At 40.9% G+C, this 11024-nt stretch overlaps 1 protein-coding gene across 1 annotated transcript in view; it reads left to right on the top strand.

Annotated features, from left to right (window-relative positions):
• Positions 1–2925: 2925 nt before the first annotated feature.
• The window catches only part of SLAIN1 (SLAIN motif family member 1), a 63242-nt gene continuing 55143 nt past the window's right edge, over positions 2926–11024 (top strand). Inside the window, exon 1 of the mRNA XM_023751730.1 lies at positions 2926–3149. Within this exon, the coding sequence (XP_023607498.1) occupies positions 2926–3149 (224 nt within the window). The remainder of the gene's footprint in view (positions 3150–11024) is intronic.

Here is an 11024-nt window from a genome sequence, read left to right as displayed (position 1 = left end):
GCAGCTCAGAGACCAGAAGTGGCAGGCGGGGAACCTTGGCTTCCTCCAGTCACTGGAGCAAGCAAGCCTCCTGTTCTCTTCAGTTGCCTGGCTGCTGGCCGCCATCTTGGTTGACAGTTAATTTGCATATCGCCCTGATTAGCCAATGGGAAGTGTGTCAGAGGTATGGTTAATTACCATGTTTGTCTATTATTAGATAGGGCTAGAGGCCCGGTGCATGAATTCATGCACCAGTGGGGTCCCTCGGCCTGCGGGATAGGGCCAAAACTGGCTCTCTGACATCCCTCAAGGGGTCCCTGATTACGAAAGGGTGCAGGCCATGCTGAGGGACCCCACTGGTGCATGAATGGGGCTGGAGAGGGTCATGGGAGGTTGGCCAGCTGGGGAGGGATCATGGGAGGGCTCCAAGGCATGTCCAGCCCATCTCGCTCAGTCCTGATCAGCCGGACCCCAGCAGCAAGCAACCTATTGGTTGGAGCATCTGCCCCCTGGTGGTTAGTGCACATCATAGTGAGCAATTGAGCAGCCTTAGCATATCATTAGCATATTATGCTTTGATTGGGAAGGGTAGCGGTCGTACGCCAATTACCATTTTTCTCTTTTATTAGTGTAGATAGATACTTTCCCCATCTCTCTCCCTCCTTTGCAATTATGTTGTTGTAGAAGAAGGAGAAGGGGAAGGAGAAGAGATCAGGAAGGAAAGGGGAGAGAGAAGCTGAGTAATCGTCTCATAGTTTCCTGCAGTTTTATTTTGTTTTGTTTTATACATGTTTCTTGGCCCTTGCATTTCTATATTGTGAGACTCAATCAGATTCAGTTGGGTAGTGATGGTGTGGTGGTGTGTGTGTAAGTGTGTGTGTGCAAAGTCTATGTAAATGATCATGGGTGCTTTTATTGGAGGCACATGATGCCTTTCATTTTGTGCTTAGCAATTTATTTTTTTAAATCTATTTTGAACTAATACATTTCAACATATTTTATGTGTTTCAATTCATGGGAGTTATTATTCTTCTTGACACTTAAGAAGTCTAATTTTTGGGACAGTGGGAACTTACTTCCCATTGGTTCCTAAGTCCTTCTGACACACTCCTACCAGCTTTGATAAGAAGTTCCAGGCTCGCCTAGTACATTACCTCCCTACCTTAGACCTGCAATCAGCACTTTTCTCTAAGACCCTTGGATTCTTTTTATGAAAAATGGTATTTAGAAACCAAAATCTAGTCACTAGGGTAAATCGTTGCTATTGTGCTGGTCAATATCTCTAGGCCATTCCAGTGTATAGTGCTGAAAGAATTATTTTTTCTTGCTAAACCTGTAAATGAGTTTGCACTGATATTCCAGTCAATTCAAGTCAGGATTATAATAAGGTTAAACTCATTAACCTAGTGGATATCTTTTTTCTCACATACCATTAATACCAGTTCATAGTGAAGCAAACCTTTTATTTGCTTTATGCACAGTGTACACATCACAGCTCAAAATAACCTATGAGCATCAGTATCAACAGTATATTTTTAGTTATTTTTTCAATTCAAAAGTTCTCTAGGAGCCCTAACCGGTTAGGCTCAGTGGATAGAGCGTCGGCCTACGGACTGAAGGGTCCCAGGTTCGATTCCAGTCAAGGCCATGTACCTTGGTTGCGGGCACATCCCCAGTAGGGGGTGTGCAGGAGGCAGCTGATCGATGTTTCTCTCTCAACGATGATTCTAGCTCTCTATCCCTCTCCCTTCCTCTCTGTAAAAAATCAATAAAATATATTTTTAAAAAAGTTCTCTAGGAAAGGGCCGGTCTTTAAAACTGGCAGTATGGGTCATTCTTTTATAAGCAAACACGAAATGCGTGGCTTAAACATATTTACTTGGTGTTATTTAAGATCTGTATGAAAGCGCTGAAGTTCAATATGTGTGGAAGTCCATCTGAGGAGGACGGTACAATTTTCTGCTCAGAATTAGCACCTGGTAATTCAAATGAGTCACAAGAATGTCCATAGCTACTTCTCGTTTCTGCTGTGCATTAACCAGAGGCTAACTTATTTGCAGAGAAACTCTCCAGTGATGTGACAAGACTCACAATGAGTTGGTCTCCCTCCACGAGAAAGGCACAGGAGGGGTCGAGCCATACCCGATTACACCATGCTTCTGTCTGGTATCCCTGAATGCTTACCACAACCGCTCTGAAACACTGCAGTAACAGATGGTAAATTTAAAAGGACAGCTTTTAAAATTTAAAACAAATCCAAATGTAAACCTCCCTCCTCTTCTCCATTCCACTCTTTGCCAAAAAAAGGGGAGAAAAACATCTCAAGTGTGATTCTGAGATGTTTATTTTAAGAGTATCATTTATTGTAGATTTCAAAATCCATTACAACTCATATTAAACAGTGCTGTGTGTGTTTTGTAAGCCAGTGCCTCATTTTTTGTCAGCTGATGACCAGTATGTGGGAACAAGAGTTACTGAGGCTACACATTCTAGCAGGTGGTGCCTCCGAGAGGTGAGCTGCTGCCACACCCAGTGGACTCCTCAGACTGGTACCAGACGTCATATCACTGTACCGGGACGAAAGTGACACTTTCTAATCTTAATTTCTATGAGAAAGTGTTTTATATAATGTGCTTTTAGTTTGTATGTAAGAGAGTTTACAACCATGTAGAACTTTCTTTTATTCTCTGACAGGGCTGGGCTTGCAGAGGAATGGTGCTCCCAGTAGGGTGCACTAGGAGCTGCTGAAACCGGATTTGTAATTTGCACACAGTCAGCCATCTCCTGTGGAGTGGGGGTATGATGTCCTGTTTAGATTGGGGTTTTTTAAAGGTAGATAATAGAAAAGTGTAGACTTCTTACCAAAATGGCATTCGAAGTTCATGCTTTGAGTCACCACAGACTCCACATCCAACCATATAACAATGGAAGAAAAAAATCCGTTTAATGGACCAAGAACCGGAGACAAAATGCGAGATGGAAGCCACAGGACTGCCATTCTCAGTACCAGTGTGGCAGAGACAGGGGATTCAGTTTCCCAAGGCCATGGACAAGTGGGATGGGGTGGCAAGTCACTCCCCGCCATCCACCTTCCTCTCCCCCATCCTGGGAACAGAGACAGGAAAAGGTGCTGCCCTGGAGCTACAGCTTGTAGGAATCCAAGAGCCAAGGTAGACGCCAGGACACTCAGCCATCATGACCAAGCCTAGTTGATTTATCATTTGACTTTAAACCATCCCTAACCTGGTGGTGGAATAAGAACACTGAGCAGCAAGAAAAGAAATGGTTTTGGACTATGGGTCTTTGAGTCTGGACTGAGGCAACCACAACATTTCTAAATAGAGAGGAGGAACAGGGAGAGAAAGAAAAGTAGTACCAACTCAAGTGATCTACAAACCAAAATTCCCAAACATACAAACAAAATTAACACCAAGAAAGATAGCAAGTCATATAAAATATTGGGAAATGAAATCAATCTAGACAAAATGCAAATAAATGTGCCGACTTAAAAAGCCTTTAAGATTAGTATGTATAGAGTTATCAAGGTGATACAAAAAGGAATAGTATCATTCCAAAGAAGTGGAAAGTTATGCAAAAATATAATTTCTAAATCTCAGTAAGCTGAATAAACTCTAAACTTGGATAATCAAGATTTGAATAACATAAATAAGCAACATGATTTCAATCATGTATATTTTCATAAATATTGTAAGTTTAGATAAATGTTATATATTTCTATGTATATAAATTATATGTGTGCATGTATCCTACACCTAACAAGTAAAATAGATACATACTATTCATGCACACATGCAACATTTTCAAGTATTGACTGTGTACTAGGGCACAAAGGTTGTCTCATCAAATATCAATGAATCAGACTTATGTAGTAAAAGATGATGAAAATATACAAGCAAGTAAAATTATATTTTCTAAATTACAAATGAGCCAACAATACAATAACAATAAAATTACAGCCAAACAACCACAACAGCATTTCAGAGAGGAAGGGAGAGGGAGAAAGAGAGATGGAAACAGCAATGATGAGAATCATTGATTGGCTGCCTTCTGCACGCCCCCTACAGGGGATCAAGTCGGAAACCTGGGCATGTGCACTTGACCAGAATGGAACCCGGGACCCTTCAGTTGGCAGGCCAACACTCTATCCACTGAGCAAAACCAGCCAGGGCTCAGCCAAGATCTTTAAGGTAAATCTTACCCTTTATATAGTAGCAGAAATAGTTCACATAGAAGTATATTTAGTAGGCAGTTCCAACACTAAATATTTCTTATTCTTCTGGTCATATGCTGCCTTGAAGTTATGTGTAGCCAATGACTTGCTTTGGTCAATGAAATGAGTAGAAGGACTTTGTGCCAGTGTTAGGCAGGGACTTTATAAGTTAGTACACAGTTGGCCAGACCCTTTGTTCTTACCCTGGCGATTAGGGAAGCAGGGAGATGGAGCCTCCCTGAGCCTAGGAACCTGAGGAAGGATGACAGTCTCCCAAGCCAGCTCTGTCTTCCTGTTTGTCCACATGAGCACTGCATCTTCATGGTGACGGAATGCCACCATCTCGTTTCCAAGTTAGGTTTCCACGGTTATTACCTGGATTTCTGTCTTCTCCAAGATACATTATTTTAGATTTTTTTATTTTTAGAGATGCATCTGCAATCTCTTGGCCTAATCATCTAATGAGCCTGATCTTTTAAAATCATGTTTTATTGTTTTTGTGTTTGTTTTTTTCTGCCTCCAGTTCATTAGTAGCACCTGGGAGCTTTCAGACACTGTTTTCCACAGACTAATAAAAAATGCTTACAAATACAATCAAATAAAGCTCCGAGTCTGAAAACGGGCTTTAAGCTGGTTAGAAAGTTGGAAAACTATCCCAGGAGTTAATTCCCCGCTCCTGCCCATTTGACACTTCCTTAGATACCAGAGTTCATTCATCTTTGAAGCTTTTGCATTCTGTTTTGGTGAAAGCCATCATATCTTTAATAAAAGCATTTTCTGCTAGTTGACACATATCTTCCTTTCAGAAAACAAACAAGAAAAATATCTCCAAAGATAAGAAATAAGAACCTAACTGTAATCATTATGACAAATCCTTTTGTGACACAATTATAATCATTGTTTCTGTGAACGATCTAGAACAAGATATTACAGTCGAAAACACAGATCACCCTTTACGATAGAATTATCATTCTTTTCTGAAAATTAATTATGTGCACAGACTATGATGAGGTACTCACTGACGATTTGTTTTGAATAAACTTGCGGCAACTTCTTTGAGGCTGGCTTATGACTTCTAGATATGATGACTTGCCCATGAGAATGCTGCACTATTCTCTGTACGCTGCCTTCCAGTGCCATTAACTGAGATTCCAACAGTCATGGCTTTGCCAACTGTGCTGGTTCCTTGAAGGAAAACTGAAGGACCTGTTGTCATAGGAAGGCTCCTTGCACTGTCCGGTCACACAGACTTTCAAATGATTTCTGACTTTGGTTTGTAAACACTCCAGAGTGATTGCAATTTTTTGCAAGGGAGTTTTACAAAAGCTCTGGAAATGATCAAAGAAAATTTTTTGAATTGAAGAAAGAAAACTCTACCACATTGGTACTTATGATAAAATATTTGGGGAAAACAAGAAAATCCAAATATTTTCAAAAGATCTAGAGTAGACCCCAAGTGTGATGGCAGTTTAAATTACCAATTTTTTTCTGGCAAGACTCAAGTCATACCAGATTCACTTTTCTCTTTGAGGAAATTAAAAAAAAATAAAGATACTTTTAAGTATGAGGTTATTCTTCCAGGTTTAAGCAGTCTTACATGCTTATTGTTCAAAAATGTCTATCTGTTTTGGGTAAAAAATGTTTCAGGTTTTGAAAACCTTTCTGAATTTATTTATTACATTTTTAAATTTTAAAATACCTCCAAAACCATTTTGGGATCTGTTCAGGCCCAACATAGGCTGTGAGAGAGGTTACTGGCATTTGAAGAATCCAAATGGCTAGAAATGCAAAACAAAGAAGTGATGGTTTATGCTCTTTTGTCATCTGAGCAGAAATAAGTATTGAATGAATAGCCATTGTAATGTTGTTCCAGCCCTGGCAACTTTGTTGATCTTGGAAACCTACTGTTTTCTAATCTGTGCTTGGTGACTTTTAAAGTTTCAATAATATTTGCTTGCTAATGAATCAGACTTTGTTCCAGGCATTCCTGACTATTGATTTTGCATTAGTTAATAGCTTTTATTGATAAGTCACTAAGACCAGAGCAGGGTATTCTGCTGGGTGCTGCCTAAGACCAGAAAAGAGATATTGCAATTTATGAGCTTGAACTAGTCCAGGCTGCCTAGCTTCAAATCCGGGCTCTGCCCCTTCCTTACTGGCTGGGTAACTTTGGGCAGATTGTTTGACCTGTCTCTGCCTCCATTTCTTCATTTATAAAATAAGGATAACAATAGAAACTACCTCAAAGGGTTGTTTGATGAGTAAATGAGTTAATATGAATAATAGGCTTAGAATAGTTGCTGGCATTTACTACGCACCAATAGCTACTATAAAGATAAACTTGTAAAAGTTTCATTTTAATGGGAGTAGCAGTGGATAAAAACAAAGCGATTTGACCACAGAGGAAATAATACTAGCTAGGAATTAGAACTGGGTGCTGTATCCTAGTTCTATCCTTGCTTTAATATATTCTGTAGCCTATCTAATGGTGACTACCACACTTGCCCCAAAGGCTCGCAGCAGGATAAAGAGATCCAGATGAAATAACGTATGCTTCCTACATGAAGTCTTCCCCAAATTAATTGTTCCTTCTTGGGCATTCCTGATGCCATTAACTTGTATTTTCCTTTTTAATTATCTTTTTCAAAACATTGAATTTATTGGGGTGACATAGGTTAATAGGACCATACAGGTTTCAAGTGTACAATTCCATAACACATCATCTCTATACTTCATCATGCGCTCACCACCCAAAGTCAAGTCTCTTTCCGGCACTCTTTATCTCCTCTTTGGCCTCTTCCCCCTCTGGCAATCACCATACTGCTGTATGTGGGGTTCCTCCCAGCTGCCCTCCCCTCTGACAGCTGTCAGTCTGCTCCCTGTTGTTTTCATCATGATCCTTATCACACTAAGTCTTGTACTATAGTTAGTTTCTCATATGCTCTTTTTCTCCAACCAGATAAGGTCTTGGTGGCAGAGACACTGTTTTACTCACTCTTAAAATACCATCTAGCATTGTGACTTGAATGTAATAGACATGTAATAACTGTTTATTATAAAGGGCTCTGACAAGTATAGCTTGCCAAATAAACAGAATTGTTATTATTACTATTATTATTATAACTACTACTGCATGTGACTTTATAGGATATAATTACATGGGTAGTAGAGTAGTAGAGTTGGGTGGGGTCAGAACAGAGGAGGACTAGAGCCTTATCCCAGTGATATGGATTGCGCGTTCAGTTCCAGGCCACAGCAATGAAGTGACACGTGACCTTGCTTTCAATAAAAAATAAATAAATAAATAAAAAGCAAAGCAACATCTGTGGAGTGCAATAAAGCAAAGCACATAAAATGAGGAATGCCTGTATTTACACAAATTCTGGCGTCATGTTTTCTTTTGTTTTCTCTCTGCATTATCCCCTTACACGAAAATGCACTAATTACTAGTAGATGCATGTGTTTTTCTACCTTTTAACTGGGTGAGATGAGAAATAATTGATTATTATGGGGTCTGTAAAAAGCCTTTTGATCCTCCTGTGTTGTTACCATTTGGTAAATGAGTTTTATGGAAATAATTAGGTTCTTGTCTAAATTTCAACTAGAACTTGGAGAGTTGTTTATGTATTCACCTATTCTTTAAAAACCTATTTCCATGTTTCTTTGTTATGTGCTAAACACTGTGCTAGGCACTGCACAATGGCAGTGGGATGTCACAGGATTCAAGTCTATTATGTGTGGATAAACAGGAATGTCCATTAAGATGCCAAAAAAAAAAAAAAAGCAAACACTGTAGTCTGGGCTGAATCCACATGAAAACACAGTCAGGGACCTTTGATCTCAGTTTAACACATTCGGTGACTTTCTCTTGCAGTAACTGGATCTATCAACTTGAATGAATGTGATGCTCATATTAAGGTATGTCCACTGCACTGATTGAAAATGCACATTTCAAACATGGCACTTACTCTGAGAGGAATTGTACTCTAAGATGATGATATAAGGAAAGGAGTGGTTGGACCACTAGAAACTGCTGTGGATTGTCATTTTCTTGATTTAACTTGGGCAAGTAATCTAACCTTGTTAGGTCATCTATAAAATTGGGATAATAAATAATCAGCTGTTCCTAGGTTTCCTTGGAGAATTCGATTTGCAAATTCAAGAAGAAACTATGCTCCTTTTGCAATTCTGTGGCTGCATCAATTGGATGTCCATAGATCATTAGAGGTGGATGTGAAAACTACAAGTCAAAATAAGTTTACTTCCTCTCTTAAAAGAACACGTGGCATATGGATGTTTCTCATCAGCTTATGGTGTTTCAAACATATCTGTTAAGCATAACGTTTTTATGAGACATGTAGATATTTTTCATATCTTCTTTGTAAACCTCTGAAATCACCTTGTGTATTTCATTTAAAATGAAAAAAATTAAAATCGAGCAACTATGTGTGAAATTTCTTTCAAAACACTAAGCCTACACATTTGCATCAAAATAAAAAAAAATCAAGTCTGCTTAATTAAAACCTTGACACCATCAACCTCTTGTAATTATGTACGTGTTAAAGATACTGGCATCCTGGGGATACCAACTTAAAACCAGTATGCATTTTTCGTGTCTCTGGTGCATATACATGTGTAATTCACAGAAGGGGTAAAAAGAGGAAGGAAAGAAATGATTTAAAATTTCTCTAGACACAAGTCACTTCACACTTTTAAAACAGGAAGAGGGCACATTTCTATTTGCAGAATAGAAATTTAGGCCAGAATGTTTTAATCTCTCTTTTAGGTCTAAATTTCAATGAATGCATTCTTTTTAAGAAACAAAGACTTTTATAAGTGTTACTTAGAAAACACAGTTCTAAAGCTTGACTACTGGTTGTTTGGATGTATTCTATAGACCATATGGGGTGAATGGGGGAGGAACCGGCTGTTTATTCCTCTCCTCTAGAGTGTATACCTTTTGCACTACAGCGACTGCTTTTCTTTACATGTTAATTCTTGTTGTCTTCACTAGCCTGTGCCTATTCCCAATTTCCTTTCTAATGTGGAACTCAGCAGCTCTTTGTTCTCATTGTGTCTGTCGTCTCCCTTTCTTTGTGTTGCAGGGATACTGCTACCCGCATCTGCCACTGAGCATGCGGAAAAAAATCCTTCAATAGATTCTTTACTTAGGACTTTTCAGTAGTCTTACTCCACTTCTCCAGGTTTTAGTAATAACCACAATATCCAGAAGATAATCCGAAACTTGGAAAGGTGATGGGTGATACAGGTGGTTTGGTGGTGGTGTAGCCAGCTGGAAGGAAGGTTCTGGGTAATTATACACACACATTTATCTAATTTATTGAAGCTCTCACCAAGCAAGTTAAGTACAGAACACCCACTTCACACAGAAGCTAGAGATAGAGTTTGACAACGGAGAAGACACAAGTGTTTCTGAGCAGGTAGGCACAGAGCCACAGCTAAGACCAACCGATACAATGTGTTTGTGTTCCAGAGCGATGTGGTACATTGTCACACAGATCCGTGTGTAAAGTCCCTGAGTCAGCCCTTCACAAGATATCAGAGGATGAGAACCAGTTGTGTGGACTTTTCTCAGAATAAAATCTATGACTTCTGTCTGATTGTATTAGACGTTTAAAATGCTAAGTCAACAGTAATTGAAGAAAACTGGAGTCAATTCTCCTGCGTTTAAAGCCTCTCCTTCCTCGTCTTAAAGCAGGTTTGCGGATGTTTTCCACAAGACGTAAGAAACAGGTGAGTTAGGGGTAGAGTTCTGAGGTTTTCTGTTTTTCTTTCTGTCCCCCAGGAAGTCTGACCTTAATAGCTTGTAAATTACTGAACAGGTGGAGCGCTACCCAATTTTACTCATGTGTCTCGCATAATGACTTTCATCTATTTTACTCACTGCTTGTATGGCCAAGTCTTACAAAGGTGTCAGGCGCAGAGTGGGTGCTGTTTTTTGTTTAATGAATATACGAATATATATGGTATGGAAAAACGATCGTTTTATCGGGGCAAACATTGATTGTAATAGAATAGTTCAAATTAGACTATTTTTGAATAAACTGAAGTGAACATTTGTCTCTTTAGCAGTTGGCCACTCTCCCTCTCCTAGTGAGGGGGATCTCTTCTTTCTCCTCGGCCTCCCCTCTCCCACCATTTTGCTTCTGTATCCACCCGTTAGTGGATTGACAGCATCGTTTCAAAGCCTTTCTGTTCCCTGCATTGACTTTTCGGTTCTTAGAGCAACATTCCCTTGCCTTTTGATTTTCTACGGGTTTCATTAGCTAGTGGCTAGCAGATCATGTCGCTAAGCCTAACTGTTTTTGGAAGGTAGCAAAACAGAGGGCGCGAGGTGCACGCCTCTCAGGGCTCGCACCTGCAGCAGCGGATTCTTTGGGACCCCGCCCCCGGCTCGGGGAGGCTCGCACTGCGCCCTCCTCCCAGGGGCGGGAGGATGTGCCTCTGGCGGGAAAGTTCCGTCCAGGTCCAATCAGACACCTGGGATTAGGTAGCCTGGGCGGAGCAGAGGCCCCGCCCCTTTGAAGCCTCGCACCCCAGGCCGGTCCTCCACCAGGCCCCGCCCACCGGTGCCCGCGCCCCACCCCACCCTGGGGCCGCGACTAAAACCCGGAGCCGCGCGGGCGCCCAGGGGACTGGAGAGACGCTCTGAGCATGTGCAGAGCAGCTCGGCGGAGGCTGCCTCGGCCCGGGGCTGGGGCCCGGTGCTGATGCGAGCATCCGACTCAGCCGCCACTCAGCCCCAGCGCGGTCGGCCCTCCCGGCCGGGGAAGCAGGGAAGGAGCCGTAGCCT

The sequence above is a fragment of the Myotis lucifugus genome, unplaced genomic scaffold (assembly GCF_000147115.1).
Source record: "Myotis lucifugus unplaced genomic scaffold, Myoluc2.0 scaffold_24, whole genome shotgun sequence".
NCBI lineage: Eukaryota > Metazoa > Chordata > Mammalia > Chiroptera > Vespertilionidae > Myotis > Myotis lucifugus.
The sequence above is the reverse complement of the archived record's forward strand: the minus strand, read 5'-3'. Positions and strand labels throughout refer to the sequence as shown.